General features: G+C 36.5%; 1 protein-coding gene across 3 annotated transcripts; it reads left to right on the forward strand.

Moving 5' to 3' along the window:
- The first annotated feature begins 6,341 nt into the window (after positions 1-6,341).
- On the forward strand, positions 6,342-10,263 carry syt19 (synaptotagmin XIX). 3 transcript variants are annotated; one of them, XM_051724444.1, is made up of 7 exons: positions 6,342-6,507; positions 6,706-6,898; positions 7,096-7,172; positions 7,492-7,905; positions 8,023-8,142; positions 8,214-8,325; positions 9,224-10,263. In XM_051724444.1, exons 2-7 carry the CDS (start codon positions 6,727-6,729, stop codon positions 9,529-9,531), a joined length of 1,203 nt encoding a protein of 400 aa, XP_051580404.1. In that variant the 5' UTR covers positions 6,342-6,507; positions 6,706-6,726; the 3' UTR covers positions 9,532-10,263. The 3 variants fall into 3 exon arrangements, with proteins under 3 accessions (XP_051580404.1, XP_051580405.1, XP_051580406.1); XM_051724445.1 differs by having other exon boundaries at positions 7,111-7,172; XM_051724446.1 differs by having other exon boundaries at positions 7,114-7,172.
- The last annotated feature ends 9,209 nt before the right edge of the window (positions 10,264-19,472 follow it).

Here is a 19,472-nt window from a genome sequence, read left to right on the forward strand (position 1 = left end):
GGTAAAGAATACATTATAAATATTGCATTGTTTTTGGTACTGGAACCAAACGTTGACTTTGTCAAGACCATTTTTGTTGAAAATTTACTTTTGTATTTAATTGTTTGAGAGAAATAACAATTTAAAACAAATTGTTCCTTCCATCGTCTTAACGAGTACATTTCGACCCGTATGGGAAGAACCAGTTGTGACCTTTCACCTTTGGACCTTCTTGCTGTTTTACACCTTTAAATATTCTTTTGTACATATATGAATCAAATTTGAACTAAAAATATATTTACATCTCACATTTAGCCCCTAGCCCCATCTAGCTCTCCCATCTGCTTCACTGGTACAGTATCTTTACAACAAATTGCAGATTTTTCTCTCAAACAGAGTTTGTGCACAAATGCATATCTCCACACACAGAGTATTTGTAACCACTTTGAACAGGTAATATTTGAGCAAACAAGTTACATGATTTTATATGATAGGGTACAATGGGGCTAAAGACCCCCAATGGTAAAAAGCCCTATTGAATATAATGCTGTCTTAAATCAATAAATGGCAGAAATAAGCATTAAGGCACCTTCCTAAACCCCTGTAACACTGCAAAAATTGTATTGACATCAGTGGGTAGGAATGGATTTGTTGCAATAGACGTGCAGAGTGGGCCCATTTTGACTGCTGGAAAAGGCGATAGAGATTCATTTGTGAATTGTACACTACACTCAAAAATGTACACTGTTGATTTTCTACAAGCAGAATTAATCAGAAATGTTTGTAATATTGTTAAGATATTATAAAATGTCAAAAGTGATTGAAATAAATGTACAGTAAATTGAGACATCCTTTGCCAAAGTTTGCCAAGTTTTTAAACTTTTTCTTAAATTGTTTAAAATTATGTTCCTCCTTTAATATTCACACTATATCATTTCCCCCTATTGTTATAGACTTTAGGACTGCAATAAAACAGATTTTCATTAAGGGGGATCTTTAGTGCCGTTGTACACTAATCAAGAATGTATGCATTTTTAATGGTTTTCAATATTTGTCAAAAATTACCCGAAGGACAATAGGAGGGTAACATTTCTTCAGACAATAGGAGGGCTTTTTAAACTGTTAAAAGGAGCTCCGAATTTAATATTTTCTGGTTATACAATAGGATATGTTACTGTAGTAACTATGGCAGGGTTAGGGTATTATTTATAATTTTACTATATATATATATATATATATATATATATATATATATATATACACACACACACACACACACACTGGCGGCCAAAAGTTTGGAATAATGTACAGATTTTGCTCTTAAGGAAAGAAATTGGTACTTTTATTCACCAAAGTGGCATTCAACTGATCACAATGTATAGTCAGGACATTAATAAGATGAAAAATTACTATTACAATTTGAAGAAAAAAAAATCAGAACTTCTTAAACTACTTCAAAGAGTTCTCATCAAAAAATCCTCCATGTGCAGCAATGACAGCTTTGCAGATCCTTGGCATTCTAGCTGTCAGTTTGTCCAGATACTCAGGTGACATTTCACCCCACGCTTCCTGTAGCACTTGCCATAGATGTGGATGTCTTGTCGGGCACTTCTCACACACCTTACAGTCTAGCTGATCCCACAAAAGCTCAATGGGGTTAAGATCCATAATACTCTTTTCCAATTATCTGTTGTCCAATGTCTGAGATTCTTTGCACACTCTAACCTTTTATTTTTGATTTTCTGTTTCAAAAGTGGCTTTTTCTTTGCAATTCTTCCCATAAGGCCTGCACCCCTGAGTCTTCTCTTTACTGTTGTACATGAAACTGGTGTTGAGCAGGTAGAATTCAATGAAGCTGTCAGCTGAGGACATGTGAAGCGTCTATTTCTCAAACTAGAGACTCTGATGTACTTATCCTCTTGTTTAGTTGTACATCTGGCCTTCCACATCTCTTTTTGTCCTTGTTAGAGCCAGTTGTCCTTTGTCTTTGAAGACTGTTGTGTACACTTTTGAATGTAATCTTCAGTTTTTTGTCAATTTCAAGCATTGTATAGCCTTCATTCCTCAAAACAATGATTGACTGACAAGTTTCTAGAGAAAGTTGTTTCCTTTTTTGCCATTTTTGACCTAATATTGACCTTAAGACATGCCAGTCTATTGCATACTGTGGCAACTCAAAAACAAACACAAAGACAATGTTAAGCTTCATTTAACAAACCAAATAGCTTTCAGCAGTGTTTGATATAATGGCAAGTGATTTTCTAGTACCTAATTAGCAATTTAGCATGATTACTCAAGGATAAGGTGTTGGAGTGATGGCTGCTGGAAATGGGGCCTGTCTAGATTTTATCAAAAATGACTTTTTTCAAATAGTGATGGTGCTGATTTTTACATCCGTAATGTCCTGACTATATTTTGTGATCAGTTGAATGCCACTTTGGTGAATTAAAGTACCAATTTCCTTCCGATATATATCAAATATTTATATGTACAGTTTATAACTGTAATTATAAATAATTTTCAGTGCCATGTTTTATTGTTTAGAATCTAAACTACATCTACGGCAGGGTTCCCCATTTAGTTTTCACCAAGGGCCAAATTCTGTCAACAATACAAAGTCAAGAGCCATGGCACTCGATGTTATGACAAAGTGTTTGTGCTGCTGCTATTATTATTGTTATTTTTATTATTATTTTTGTTTTTATTATTAAAAGAGTCACGCATAAATGCTCAGATTTTTTCTTAGTTCTTTTTCTCAGTATTAGTAGCCTGTTTTATTTATTCAAAAAAAAATTATTAACCTTTTGTTTGTATACAGATACACAAAACTACACAATTTGCCTGCTGTTAAAAAAAAAAAAAAAAAAAAAAAAAAAAAAAAAAAACTTTAATGAACAATCTGGATCTCCATGTCCTCCAATACGAGTCAACTGTTCCTGCTCAACTCCCTGCATTTTCCCTAATTGCTGATTCGATTATTAGACCTATTAGCATTAATATTGTTATTGTTCTTAAGGATAATATAACAAACTATTGCAATAATTTCGATAAAGAAAAGACATGTTTTAAAACAAAAGAGATGTTATAGAACAGCAACAGCGCCGCCTACTGTACAGGGATGAAATTGTATTCATTTTTATTTATTTTTTTACAGACTGTGTATAGAATTTTCGTCTGAAGTTTGTCTCGTAAAATCATCACGGATTTGGTGTGAACAGGCCTTTAGCTCGTGCCAAACATTTGGGGCCACCTATTGAGGAATCCTGATCTACGGTCATAAGCCGTAGATAGACATTAATGTAAAGAAATGAAGAAACGAAACTCGCTATCTCAAATAAAGCCACAAAATAACTCGTGCATTTAAAAACTGCTCAAATCTAATGGTCACCACCGTAGCTAGCCGAGGCCTCGGTCTGCAAATATTTGAGAGTCTGGCAACTGGAAGGTTTCCTTCAGGGAAGATAATCGCTACCATACAGTAGAAGTAAAGTGGTAAAATACTTCAGTGTGCTACAAAAATGTTAGAAACCAGCTCTTAGATATCGTTCATCTCATTTGCAGTATACAAGGTGCGCATACAGTAATAAATGTCATAATTACCTACTGTCCAATACTATCCACTGTGTATGGATGGCACTTCTTTTCATACACCAAGGGTTTTCAACCTTTTTCAGGCCAAGGATCCCATGGTTAATATCAAGGACCCCTGTTGTACAGTATATTGAATAAAACTAAGAGTTGCATTTCAAGCCTGGAATATACAGTAATAACATGTATATAGCACCAAATTGATGTATTTACAAACTTTTTAATGATGCTTACATTGCATTAATGATGTAATTTTTTTTTACTTGACACATTTTAATGTGGAAGGAACAATGAACCCTTTAGCTTAACTTTAGCTAAAGTTTGTCAACTTTGGATGTAGTTGAACATCATTTTCATTATTATTTTTTAAATGTTGGTTCACCCAAAATGACAATTCTCTAATCATTTACTCACCCTTATGACATCCCAGTTGTGTATGACATTCTTTCTTCTGCTAAACACAAACAAAGATTTTTAGAAGAATATCTCAGTTCCATACAATGCAAGTGAATGGTGACCAAAACTTTGAAGCTCCATAAAACACATAAAGGCAGCATAAAAGTAATCCATATGACCCAAGTGTTTAAATCTGTATCTTCTTAATTGATTTAATTGATTTTGGGTGAGAACAGACCAAAATATATCTCCTTTTTCACTGTACATCTTGGCATTGCTGTCTTTTAGTCTAAAGACCTTTTTGCTTTATAGGAATTGCAAATGCTGGAAGAAGAGCATCAAAACTTACACATTATTAAACTTGGTAAGTACACAGAGGCACTGTTTTGTCTAGAGGAAGCTTTTGAAGTTTACCTCATTCTGGATTGTTAATCGTAGTCTTTTCTGTTACTAGATGTTATCAGTCAAGAGAGTATAGACGGAGCCGCGTCTGGTGGAACAGCTTGTTCAAGAGGAGGATCTTAACTGTCTTATTAACAATGCTGATATTAATGTTGTATACATACTTTTATAAAGTCACTGCAGAGAAAATGTTGGAAAACTTCCATTCCAACACTATTGCTCCATTGATGATCACCAAGGTTTCATTTTTCCGTTTAAATCTGGACACAAATACACAATCTAAATGCATGCAGTAGAAGGCCATATAAATAATATTTTTATACTTCAATTTAGCCTATAATTTACCGTTTTAATATTGCACGTAATCATGTCACACAAATCAACTTTCTTAGCATCTTTCTTAAACAACTTATTGGTCAGATTTGTCGTTCATGCCATGTTTCCACTATTGAAGCTGCTAAAGGAACAGGCATGGGCATCTACAGAACAGCAGTCATCAATATGTCATCCCTGCTGGGTTCAGTGGAACTCTACTGGGGTGATCAAGCCAACACTTTCAATTGGTACCCCTACAGAACATCAAAGTTAAGTGTGTCTCAGCTCACTTTGTTCAACTGGCAAACACTCTGAAAAGGAACATTTGATTCCTTAATTAGCTCATGCTGAACTTATCGGTTTAGATACTGAGTTGCATTTGTCTTGTAAAAGAGTGCACTAAACATGGTCACCAGATGCTTGGCAATGGACCTTGAGGCAGATGGGATCCTGTGTATGGTCTGCGTTTGGGCTGGATACGCACTGATATGGGTGGACCAGAGGTGAGCCTCTTACTGTGTCTGTTATTATTGTGCCTTTCCAGATTGTAGCATGAATATCTTGTTCCCTTTATAAGATTCACTTAGTTGTGTTGTGTAATGTTTACAACATGTTTTAAAAAATCTTTTCGGTCCCACTTTATATTAGGCGTCTTTAACTACTGTGTACTTCAGCATTTGATACAATGTATTTATATGTACATACGTGTTGTTTTATTGTACTTACATTTAATGTACCTGCATTTAATTACATCTTTAGTTACACTGTTAACCTTACTCCTAACCCTTACCCTAAACCCTAATCCTAATCCTAATTCTATCCATACCTCAACCTCAGTAGCAGCAAATGTGAATCTTGTGAGAATTTTGCAGAACAACATGTAGTTACACAATAAGTACATTGCATCTTATGTATTTTAATGTTAGTACACAAAAAAAGACACATAATATAAAGTGGGACCATCTTTTCATATTAAAGATTGCATAGACATTTCGCTTTTGTGTATTTTTTGTTATCAAATTTGTTATTATACATCATAAAACCGTATATGTGAGGAAAAGATGGTTTTTAGGCACACATGTTGATTTCAAACTAATAAACCCAGATCAATGCCTGTTTTTATATATAGCTATCTCTCAGTGCATTGTGCAGTTTGAAGCCAGAGATCCAACTCTTTTAATGTTTGTTACATACAGTGTTCATTGCTTCAGAATATCACAAGATAAATAGGCAGTTTTATTCATGCCTTGATCTGGTGTAAGTTTCAAAAGAAAGGCCTTTCTAGACTCTGTGTTTGGCCGTTAGACGAAGAGGGAAATTGCACTACAAATACACGTGGAAACCTGGAAAAGGGTAGTACCACATACACATTCCTCTGATATGAACATTATTATGTAAGAGGCAAATGGTATGACTATTGTTTAAGAGGCAAATGAAGGTTCTCCAATCTTCAACACTGAAAGTCTTAAAGTGTTTCATGAGCAATTATCTAATCTTGCAAGCTCTTGCAATTTGGATACAGGTCAGTGATAAACTGGCCTTTGTATTTGCACATATGAGTGGTAAAGTAAAGAAAGGAGAAGAGAAGCAGTTCTACACTTGCCAGTGAAACATACTGTATCCATCTTGTTCAGCTAAAGATTCAGGGAGGGCAAAAGAAACCTGTTTAATTAAGACTGAATGAACAAGTGATCAAACTGGTTTTGTATTTGCTGATCAGCTGTCAGGTGATGACTCTCTGATGACAGTGTGGTTGAATATGAATGCACTGTGGTTTTAGTTTATTCGTGACGATGGAACCATGGAGAAAAATACAAGCTTAAAAAGGTGGGTCTTTTGTGTTTTACTTTAAAAAATATATATTTAATACATTGAAACAATGTATATTTCCAAATTTATCAGTGCCTAAAATAGACAGACACATTACAGTATATCAAGGGTTGAATTACATACATATATCACTATGACTTAATATAAGTAGATATAACTAAATCAAATTGAAATAACTTTGTGTCTTTTTTCTAGGGCTGTACATGACAGAGAGACATGATTTTCTTTACCTCTTCGGACATGTCCTTTGGAGAAATTCTGCCATTCCCAGACGAAATTCAGTATTTGATTTTGGGTATATCTGTTACTCTTTTCCTTGTAGCCTTCTGTCTTCTAATATGGCAAATTTACCACTACTGTACACAGCTTCCTGTTTCACAAAGAACAGGTAAGTTTTCATGCAAACAAATGTACTGATGTTGTTATATATAACCTTTAATATTACTGAAGATATATTATTGATATAAATGTATATGAGGAACAGTATTGTTTATTGTAACTATATTGCATGTAATGACAAGAAAGCTTAGATCACATGCTTCATAGCTCATGTCATGCAGAATTTGTGTCAACATTTGATTCCAGTGAATATCTTGTTAGCAGATGACCTGTCAGCTAAGAGTGGAGGTTTTCAATATGCTACACAAACACCAAAAGCTAAGGTGAGAAACATTAAAATAAACCAACATTATTTTCATAGCCAGGAATGCATCCACTCTGGACTTTGTTTGCCTCTGAAATTCTGCTTGCTCTGACATAGATCAAACAAAATAAATGAAAAACACATGTTTGTATTTCTAAACACCTAACAAGAGACTGAGGAGCCAATGCAATGTACGTTTAAAGTTATTTTAATTATATTAATAATACCCAATATAACACTTTAAGGGAGCCTAGGACTTAAAAGGAACACATTTCAAACAAGGTTTGGAAACACCGCATAAGAATAATAGAAAATAAGACACATCCTCTCTCCATCAGATGGTCCATTATGAGGAATTGGACCATCTGAGCCACAGTCTCTCTCCTGGATCCTCCTACTCCAATCTGGGCAGCTGTCTAGACCTGGCCAGCGTGGCTGATCCAGAAGAAGTGCACATCCAGGGGTCTCTGCGCTTTTCACTGTTCTATGATCAACTGCAGTCCAGACTGGTGGTGACAGTACTGGATGCCCAGGACCTGACAGTGCGAGACTTTAGTCACAGTGTGGACCCCTTTGTATGGGTGCGGCTGCTCTGGGCAGAAAGAGAGGATGAGGAGCAGAGTTCACTACAGTGTGTGCTGCATGAGTGGCAGACGCGCCTAGTGAAGAAGAGCTGCAGTCCTGTGTTTGGAGATCAGTTCTCTTGCGCTCTGGCTGAGGAGGAGGTATCCAGAGTCACTGTTAGATTTGAGGTTAGTAACAGGCTTTGCAATGGCAACTAAATTGTCTTTGATCAATCTTTGACGGACTTTGTTAAAAAAGAATGATAATACGCCAAAGTCTAGATGTAATAACTGGGTTTCTTGTAGGTAAGGGATTTTGATAAATACTCAAGACATGGAATTTTGGGAGAGGTCCGGGCACCCCTGAACATTTTGAAAATCTCATATCCCCTGGAGTTAAAACAGGATCTGCAAGTACCAAAAAAAGTATGTTTCATACCAGTTAAACACATTAGAAATGACCAAATGTAAAACTAACAGTAGTATTTACTGTGTAGGATATGGTTGGTGAGGCGCTTCTTTCTCTGAAATACATGCCTATATCTCAGAGGCTGGAGATAGGAGTGTTGAAGATCAGAACAGTCTCTTATCCCAATAAAACAGAGAGAGGTGAGGAAATATTAAATCAAAGTAAAACATAAATTGAACCGTTTAAAAGCATTTGAAATTAAATGAATAGTTCACCCAAAAATTATAATTCTCTCATCATTTACTCACCCTTATGCTGTTCCAAACTCAGCAATCTGGTATGATTTTCAGTGTTTCTGGAACACAAACGAAGACATTTTAAACAATGTATTAGGTGTTTGTTTGTTTGTTTGTTTTTGTTTGTTTTTACATACAATGCAAGTTAATGGGTCCAAAACTTTCAAGCTCCAAAAAGCACATAAAGGTAGCATAAAAGAAATCCATCCAATCTGAGTGCTACAGTATAGTCAGCTTCTTCTGAAGCGATATGATAAGTTTGCATGAGAAAAGACAAAAAAGTTATTCACTATAAATCATGACATCCGGCCCAAATGAAAAAAAATGCTTTGACACTGCACGCGGTAGCCAAGTACACCATCATGGTAGTATTACACTACATTAATAAGACGTTGCATTTTCTTTAAGGATGCGTGAACAAGCTTCATGAGCACGCATAGGAGAGCTGGGCGGAATGGAAGATTTTTAGTGAATAAGGACTAAATTTGTGGTTTGTTTCTCACCCAAAGCTATCATATCGCTTCAGAAGATATAGATTGAACCCCTCGAGTCATTTAGATTACTTTTATGCTGTCTTTATGTCCTTTTTGGTGCTTGAAAGTCTTGGACCCCATTGACAAAAACACCTCATACATTCTTCAAAATATCTTCGTTTGTGTTTCTCAGAAGTCATACCAGTTTGAAACAGCATGCAGGTGAGTAAAGGATGAGAGAATTTTAATTTTAGGGTGAACTATTCCTTTAAATCCACTGTGATGTAGCAAACCGATTAGTTTTGTTTTTTTCTTCTTTATATTGATAGTTCTCTATGCCAGGACCAGTGTCATCTGCAACCAATGTAAACTTCGACATCAGAGGACAACACAGAAGAGGCGCTGGGAAGTGACTGTGTTTAATGAGGTCCTGACCTTTGTGCTGCCAGATCAACAGATCAGAGAGTGCTCCATTATTATCTCTGTTTATGAGCAGCACCCTGCAAAGAAGTCCTCCAAGCACCTGATTGGTCAGATCCACCTCGAGAAGGGCAAGACCTCAGAGAATGAGCACTGGAATTTGATGATGCAATCACTTCGACAGCCAATCGCCAAGTGGCATTTAATCTACATATGAATACACCTCTTATTTATTTACCTCATATCTCATTTCCCGAGGTGGGAAGTTGTACTTCCGACATTTGTGTTTATCTGCTTTTATGTCTGAATGTGAAAACATGTGTGCAGTCAAGCATTTGGCTGCTCATTGTGTTTAAAAACACTTAGAAATGTGCAAAACATTTTATATTTTATCTCATTTAGTTCACTTTGTGTCAGCTCATTATCCAACCTGTGTTGAGCTGCATTGTTAGCACAGGGAACTCGAGATCCCTTGACATGGACAGGAAACGATTGTCACAACCTAATGGGCCTTTCTGACCGAACGCATTGTTGCGCTGAGTAAAAGCTAGATGCAGCTCAACGAGTAAACAGAACTGTGTTATTATTAACCTGACACGGATTCAAAAATAAGCGTGGCACGACTGCACAAGATGCTGAAAAACAGCGGGTACTTCTCATTTCTGAAACTGAGTATCCTTGTTTCCTTTCCTTGCTTTCAAGCTCCACCAACAGTGGAAAAAAGGGTTTCTCACATAATTTCACATGAGAAATTAGTGTGATCACTGGATGAAGAATTTTTTTTGTCTGAAAAACAAAAGAGGAGACAAAAACAAATGAAAATATGGTAGAAATAACAATTGGGAAAATGTTTGTTTTGGAAAAAAGTTGACGGTAAATAAAATATAGTACAATGTCAAGTATTGTGCACAGACCATTTATTTATTTGTGAAAAATTCATTCTTGTTAGTTTATAACAATAAAACACAATTATGATCAAACTTGTGGTTTTTCATTCCTATATAGTGATGCATGATAAGATGTGATTGGCTGGAGCAGTTAGCAGTTGTGCTGCATCGCTTACACACTACAAGATTATGTGGCGATAATATCAAACATGCTTGAAAATATCGCAGCGGCTTTGACAGACAGACGGGCTCAAACGGACGGACGGACGCAAAAAACGCGTTCTGTGCGAATGGACTACTAATACATAATGGCTAACATTAAATTTCTTTGGAATAAGGTGCACCGATGACTCGTTCACAATAAGACCATGAACGTAAATGTGAGAAAGATATAACTGTTATGATATGCAATACGTATAGGCATAGCCTACACAAAGTTTATTATCTTCACCAACAACAAAAAAAGTACTTTTGTATGCTAGCATGCAACGAGGTTCCTAAAATGCTGTTCTGTCAGGTCTGTTTTAATATGGACAGACAAAACACGCAGCTACTGCTACCATACTAAGGATTTCAAATACATTCACTATGTATTTGACTATTTCAGACATAAAATCTTAACAATACAGTGCAATTGTTATGCTTGCTAAGGGCAATCGGTATACTGTTTTTAAAAGCACGTGACCAGTTGTTTCCACAAGATGGCTCTCTAACACCTTAATACCTGTAGTTTAACTGTTCTTTGCTTTATATATATATATATATAACATCTATATATATATATATATATATATATATATAAGTCAATCTTTTGAATGAGGCATTTAAAATAGCTGCACTGGAATGAAGTGAATGTTTAATTAATTTTTGTTTACTTTTTTTTTTTTTTTTTTTTTTTTTTTTTATTGTAACATTTTTTAACCATTTTTGTTACATTCCATGGTCGTGATTCCCCTGAGAAGAAGGAAGGTAAAGTCAAATATGGGTATTGTTGAAGGATCCTCATATTAATGCGCTACAATTTATTAATTCAGAATTCAGTGTCATTTCAGCTACTGAAATACAAACAAGTCAGGACATCGAAATAAATGACTCAACAAGCCTATTGTAAATTACATTAATGTCCCCAATCTTACCATTAGCGACTGAATGCAACAAGCAAGTGAAAAAACATCTTTATGAAAGTGTTCATAATGAAAGACTTACCCAAAATGGATTTCTGTGGCAAAAGTTGCAGTTAATAGCACACACCACCCATCAGTTCCAGCCCACTAAAGCACTAGCTCAATTCTAATGGCAAAGCCAGCCTCAGCACCTGAGATAACTGCTGCATCATTAGTGCTATGCAAGGATAACAAAGTTTGGTAGGAGGACAACAGACCCACACACACACCATTAAAACAGATGAGTGTCTCAATGGCACATTATTTAGTTTTGGCCTGCCTCCAATTTGTTTGTTTGAAGATACTACTGATGCACTTTTCTAGTCTCTATCTCATTGATAGAAGATAGTGGTTTAAGGCTGATATCAAGAATTGGACTTGTTATGGCACCTCTACAGCTCAAGGCCATTCCCAGGCTTTACATCTCTCTCTCACTCACTCTCTCTCTCTCTCTCTCTCAGTTTTAAGGTGCTTTATTGGCATGACAAACTTTTTACATTCGTATTGCCAAAGCGTTTACAGCTGAGCTACATACAAATAAAACAGTGCAAAACAATGTACATAATACAAGAAAAACATTTTTTTTATATGCAATGTAATCTTGACAAATAAGGTAAAAAAGTATAATGTTAAATAATACAAATTTACACCAGTTTAAAGTTACACATAAAGGAAAAATAAAATTTTACTAAAAAAACTAGAAAGAAATAAAGTAAAGTATGTTGGAGATGCAGACTCAGGTCAGTTCACTCACTGTACTTCATTCTTGTTTGTTAAATGATCAAATGTGCTGTGAATATGTTTAATTCTGTGGTTAAAAATTCCCGGATGGCTGTGTATTTTGTGCTTTCTTTTAGAAAATGCAGCTCTGTCTTGACTGATCACAGTGTGGACACAACCTTTCTTCCTGTGGCAACCATGTTTTCCTGTGTCTACCCGTTTCTATAGTGAGGTTGTGTCCACTGAGTCTGTACCTTGTCAAGGTGGCTCTCAATTTTTGGTCTGTCACTGTGTACAGATAGTCTGCCATGGTGTATTCTATTTTTAGGGCCAGATAGCACTGCATTTTAATTTTTGTGTTTGAGTTTCCCAGTAAATGATATAATTATGTTTTATTTGTGTTGTAATTTGGCTGTATCTAATTAGTTTAGCAGTATTGTTTTGGTCCAGGTCTCCAGTGTGATGAAGCAGCAGGTCTAAAGCTGATGCGCGCACTCTCTCTCTCTCTCTCTCTCTCTCTCTCTCTCTCTCTCTCTCTCTCTGTCTCTCTCTCTCTCTCTCTCTCTTCAGGACTATTTGGAAAGCTGTTCCTCCCACAGTCTGTTAATGAAAGTCACGATGGGATTTGAGAAAAAAAGGGTGAGCAAGTCATGAGAAATCTGGGGCCTTGAAAAGGAAGAATGCATTCCTCCCTACTCATCTGTATGTAAAACAACTATATTCTTGTAATAGGCCTTAGATGCCATATCTTATTTTTTGTGAGTAATAACAAGACTATGAGGGATAAACAAAAATTAGTCTTAAAGGAATAGTTCACCCAAAAATAAAAATTCTCTCATCATTTACCCTTATGCCATTTCAGATGTGTATGACTTTCTTTCCTTTGCAGAAGACAAACAAATATTTTTAGAAGATATCTCAGCTCTGTAGGTCCATACAATGCAATTGAATGGTGACCAAAACTTTGAAGCTCCAAAAAGCACATATATGCAGCATAAAAGTAATCCATATGACTCCAGTGGTTTAATCCATGACTTTTGAAGTGATATGTTAGGTGTTGGTGAGAAACAGATCAATATTCAAGTCTCTTTTTTTACTATAAATTCCAATAGGTGGCAATATGCATGAAGAATGCGAAACCAAAACAAAAACAAAAGGAGAAATGGAAAGTGGAGATTTATAGTAAAAAAGAACCTAAATATTGATCTGTTTCTTAACCACACCTATCATATCTCTTCTGAAGGTATAGATTTAACCACTGGAGTCTTATGGATTACTTTTATGCTGCCTTTTTAGGCTTTTTGGACCTTCAAAATTTTGGTCACCATTCACTTGCATTGTATGGACCTACACAGCAGAGATATTCTTCTAAAAATCTTCATTTATATTCAGAAGAAGAAAGAAAGTCATACACATCTGGGATGGCTTGAGGGTAAGTAAATGACAGGAGCATTTTAATTTTTGGGTAAACTATCACTTAAATGTTAGGTGTGATTGTCACAGAACATGTTTTCCAGAGTTTTTTGTCACCAGGAAATTTGTTTGGAAAGACTTACTTTCAATGTTGCATCATACTTCTGTCCCTCACAGCCCCGTTTTCATTTGTGCAAAATTAAGTTAGGCATAAAACTTGACAAAGGTCCACAACTTACATACATTCCCACAAGAGTCAAGCAATCAGGTTAAAGGCTTTTAGAATTATGATGACTTCTCAACTGGATATTTCACCTCACGTGAACTGATTTTTGATAGCTGTGTCCTGATGTCATTTTCTTCTTGAGTTGAATTATTTTTGGTTTTAGGAAGTAAGGATTATTCTTTATCTTTTATTCCCTGAGTCCTTTTTTTATTTGTAGAATATCTGTTGATGTTTCAGTGATCTTCAGGGCTGTTATATGGGCAGGTGGACTTTAAATGCTGGTAAAATGCAACTCGTTTGTCCATAATTTCATTGAACAACTGTGTGAGAAAGAAACAGTGGTCTCAGATAAGGGATAAAAGGGAAGGCTATACCAAAATATGGGGCATCCCATTTCAAATATGAGAACATTTCCAATTAGCCTTTGGTACATATTATGCAGAATGAAAGTCTTTCTTTACCATAGGACCAATTTATTCGTCCATATATTCTATTGTGTTTTCATGTCCATTGTAGCTTTACTGAGGTAACCAATTATACACTTATAATACAATTATAAGTGTATAATTGGAGAATATTTTTAAGGATGTGCATGTATACATTTCTCATGGTATATACTGAGGTTATGCTGGAATAGCTGTTCCAGGCTGCTGCTGTCACTGCAGTAACACATGATAAGTAGCACTGGCTCACACACAAGGTTATGCAACACTAATGACTTAGCCCACTGCATAGCATAACAGAGGGCACATTGTTGGAAGATCATTTTTGTTGTTGTTGTTGTTGATGATGATGTTAAAGGTGCACTCTGTAATTTTTTCCCCATTTAAAAAGTTTTACTTCTAAAGAAATGAATTGTAATTTTGAAACCAGTGTCTAAAATCATGAGCACTCACATGAGATGAAGACTTCAGTCATATCAATAACCTTATAAAAGCTGTTTATACTACATGGAGAGGGTCCCCTCATGGGGGATGCTATATTTGGATCACATGACCAGCCGAATACTACTCGCTTAATCTCAGTAACCGCCCTGTTATTGGACACTTTCACTCAGGGATTTCATTAATCCTGACTGGCTGTGAATAGTGAATTTCTACATTGGCATCTGTAAAAGAAAAACTTACTGAGTGCACCTTTACTTACTACAAATACTACATATATATTTGTGTACATATCCATCAAACATTGAGATGTCAATTACATCCATTTACTGTATTATTGATGTATAAATGCAGTGAATATAGAACGATGACCTTTCAACTCAAGTCAGACCAGCCAATTGGCACCATGTAATGACTCAAGCTGGTTATAGTAGTAAAAATGGCCTCGAAAGACTTTAGTAAAATCTTTGATAGATGGCTAGAAGCTCAGGAGTCCCCACTTAAAACAAAAATTTTTTAACAGATCAAGGACCCGGTACGGAACCAGATGCACAAATAGCTACTTGAGAGAGAATGTAGACCCTGCTGAAAAAAACATAGAAATTTGAATGGTTTTCCAGTACAGTGTACGAGTGTAGTGAGTTTTAGGCCATATTCTATTATTTAATGGTTTGTATTGGTTTTCATGTCGCTACCAACAGAAGCCAGTACATTACCAGTAGAGTGTCACGTCATCATTGTCTTCACTCCAGCCACTTCGTCTTCGTCATCACCCCTCTGTTATTTTGATACCGTTATTGTCTTCTGTTGTAGTTTGCCTCATACTACAATTCCCATGATGCACTGCCCTCATCACATCCATCTGTTCCACTTCTTCCTCAGCTGTTCCCTATTCCCTCATCAGTCACCCATGTGTATATATATATATATATACCCTCTTGTTTCATGCGCTCATCGTCAGTTCTTGTTCTTAAGTTTGTATGAGTTTATGTTAAGATGTAACGTTAAATGTGTATGTTTAGTTCTTTGCACTCATCATGTTTATTGTATCACCTTCCTCATCGTCCTCATTAAACAAGCCTGCGATTTGATCCATTGCTCTCTCTCGCCTCATCACTACAAAACGTTACATAGAGGCCCACAGGGACCATCGGTTTCTGTTAAAACCAATATAATTCCCATTACAACCAGTAGAATTTCTGTTTCTATCTGTTTTTTTTTTTCTTCTTCAGTAGGGAAGACATGTTATATAGTAGCTAAATATGTTATCTAACTAGTCCATAAAAAAAGTAACTTGGATTGCAGATAGTAATATATATATAAATTAATATTGTTATACTGTTGCAGTACCCATCTTGTTGCTTAATTGTTTTCTACGTTATTAGCAGAAGATTTAATCTACAAGAACTGCAATAAAATAATGTAAACTCAGACCCATGTCCATTTATTTATGTTGTTATAAGCCTTGTAATAAGCAGGATAATGTACATCAGCTGGTCATTATGGCTTAAGGCTGTCCATTACATATTGAAAGCAGAGACTATTTAGCAGAGACGGGCCACTACTATTAAAATGAATGGGAGAAATTTGAACGTCCAATGGTCAATGGATGTAGAAAGGAAGTCCCACCTTACAGATAAAAGAGCCAAACACTTTTTAGATACAGACATCACCTGTCAATCAATTCGAAAAGGTGCATGTGCATTAGCTATACAAGCTGGGAAAATTGCGTTTTTAGCGTAATCTGAGGTAAAGAAGCACATTTTATGATTCCAGCATTGTCAGATTGTACTACTGATTTGAAATGTTCTTTGATCATAATCTTGACCAGCCATTATGGAGATTTTGGTCTTTTCCAATTCAAGTAGACTGGAGCTGCTCTTGCATCACGCTTGTTTACATAGGTAAATAGCTGCCCGAGAGCGTTCCGAAGATGGCCGTCAGTGGACTAACTTGCTAGAAAGACTGAATTAAACCCAAACAAAAATCACCTTCTGTATTTCCCTAAAATAGGACAAGAACCTTACAGCAAACAGCGCTCTAAAATCTATTTCTTCACCTGTACAAATACAACTGTCTAACATTAACCCTTTCATACATATGTCACGTGGGCCCCATAGAGTACCGTCACACATATGTGTTTCTGCAACAGCCAATTATGTTACAAGCTGCCAGATTCTGGTGGTGTAGTGTACTAAAGCACTGAACTGGTAAGCAAAAGGTTGTTGGTTCAATTCCCACAGCCACCACCATTGTGTCCTTGAGCAAGGCACTTAACTCCAGGTTGCTCCAGGGGGATTGTCCCTGCAATAAGGGCACTGTAAGTTGCTTTGGATAAAAGCATCTGCCAAATGCATAAATGTAAATGTAGATTCAAATCGGCATTTGTGCCGACACAGGCTGTGCTGGACAAGCATCTGTAATTTAAAACTCTCAAACAGTTACTCATACAGTCTTTTAAACCACAGAATATGTTTATTTTATATACATCCAACTAGTCACCAAAGTACCACGATAAAAAGTTTACAGCTGTCAGGAGTTTGGAGAGAGGTAAGGACCCAAATGCAGAGTTAAACCAAAATACTTTATTAATATACAAACTCCCATGAGGGGGTAAAACGTAAATAACCCCAAAGGGGACAAAAGTAATCCAAGGACTGGGCTGAGGGAAAATGGGGAAAAGGACCAACCGGACCGCACTGGAACAGGAAGGTGACAGGGAGAATGGAATGCAGAGGAACAAAACACAGGTCTGCACAGAGAACATTACAAGGGAGAGAAATCAAGAGGGTTAGTCCAGCGCAGATGCTAACAATAAAACAATAACGAGCAAACAAGGAGGTGGGGTATGACGTCAGACCGAGAAGCACGTGGCGCTACAGAAACAATAACAAAGCCGTGTGCTCTCACAAGCTGGCAAAACATCCGACTGGGATGAGCGCACATCACCAAGACAATGAGGCACTATACACTCATGCCAATCAACAAAAAAGACGAGAGCAGACACTAAGAGTTTGGCCACACACGCCCGACCCCTTACCGAAGTGACCGAACCTCAGCACAAACAAGAAGACAGCTCACGGCCCAGGTGTGCGGCGCAAAGCGTGCACAATGTGCATCCGCGGATTCGAGAGACAGACAAAGAGTATGAATGTCTGGGTACCTACACAGACCGGAAATGAACTAGACAGGAAGTCAGGACCCAGACACTATACTCCAGACATGAAAAACAACAGACAGAAGAGCACGCAGCCGGGAATAAAACAGAGACCATGTGCTCACACAAAGACAGACATGGGCGGATAATGCCACGGCCCTGTCAGACCAAAACCCAGACTGACAGAGAGACAGGACCATGACAACAGCTCTTATGCACAGTCAATACATCAAACGCGATCTTCCTCCAGTGCGTGCTGCCATTTGTTTACATTAGTAGCGGTTGTCATTCATCAAACACACAGCTACTCAAAGAGTCTTTTCAAGCACATAATAGGTTTATTTTATGTAACAGACATTTTTACTATATTATATATAGTATTTTATTAACAAATCTTATGACAAGAAATCAAAAATTTTAATTAAATAAATAAAATAATACTCTACACTCTGCCCACCTCTACTGGCTGTGCAGTGTCACATACAAAAATAACTCACTCCAGAGGGCACTGCAGGCAAATTTAGACTCTACTCATGAAAAGGTTAACTGAAACAGAATGTCATGACCTAACTGGAATAATGTGTCAAAGTGTAATATGTCATATGGCTAGAAAAAATGATGTTAAGCATTCAGATTTTCCTCTTCATAGCAGAGTTAACATGAACATAAACAATTATGGTTGAATTGCACTGGGCAGATTAACTCAGCCACCAAGACATATAAAGACCAACAGGCTTTACAGTGCAAACCAAACAAAGCATGAAAAGGAATCCTACTTTTCAGCCCATTAAATTCTGCATTCCATTCACTGTCCCATAACATTCTACACACATATCAGGATATCTTTACAGGGGTGTGATCGGATGATCCTCATGTCTCTATTTTCCTCCTGATTACATTCTGGGCACCGTGTGTGTGATAGCCTGTCTATCCTGAGCTCTCCTTTATTCTTAATGTGCCGAAGGGCTGCCAGAACTGTCACTTTGGCATCTGTTAGAGAGCACTGATAACAGCAAAAAACCTGTTCCCAAAAATTAGATAAAGAAATCAAGCACACCTCACTGGCTTGACTCCCTGTGATTAATTCTAATAGTTTCATTTTATGCAACTGCAAAAACTAGCTTTGGTCATGATTGCATTTCTGTGCTGTGTTTAGGATGTATTCAGTTAAATAAATTCACATTTGCACAGGCTACATACAGGCTATCCAGTTTATCCTGATCATAAATATTTCTACAGAATAAATACACAATTCACTATTAATAATGGCACTAACAACTAACTGTCTTTATAGTGTTGATTTGGAAACAAAACATAACATTCCCAACCCTCTGGGTTTTGTTTAAAAAACATTTTTGTGTTACTGGTTCTTTTGTGTGGCAGTATTGATATCTTGAGTAATCAAATGTTATAAAAGTTAAGGGTTAAAAGTCCAGCCCTAATTCCTTACCTTCCAATCATTTGATTAATTCAGAACTTTGATACTTCAGTGTTGTTCACATGAACTTTGATACGTAAAAGTATTGTCATTGATTAAGGCAAAACATGTACAGTAGCTGCATTACTCAACCAAGTGACTTATGGACCAGTTTACAAGGGACTCCTCTAAAATCTAACCATAATTTATTGTTCTTTTCTGTGGTCTTTTTTTGTAATGTATTTATTTATTTATAGAAAATGAAAAATAAATGACAGTTAGTGAATATTT

Source organism: Myxocyprinus asiaticus, chromosome 18 (assembly GCF_019703515.2).
Source record: "Myxocyprinus asiaticus isolate MX2 ecotype Aquarium Trade chromosome 18, UBuf_Myxa_2, whole genome shotgun sequence".
NCBI lineage: Eukaryota > Metazoa > Chordata > Actinopteri > Cypriniformes > Catostomidae > Myxocyprinus > Myxocyprinus asiaticus.

Coding starts and splice junctions, on each gene's coding strand:
- syt19 (XM_051724444.1), top strand. CDS start 6,727: ATGATTTTCTTTACCTCTTCGGACATGTCCTTTGGAGAAATTCTGCCA. Junction 6,899..7,095: donor TCCTGTTTCACAAAGAACAG/GTAAGTTTTCAT, acceptor ATTTGATTCCAG/TGAATATCTTGTTAGCAGAT. Junction 7,173..7,491: donor CACAAACACCAAAAGCTAAG/GTGAGAAACATT, acceptor TCTCTCCATCAG/ATGGTCCATTATGAGGAATT.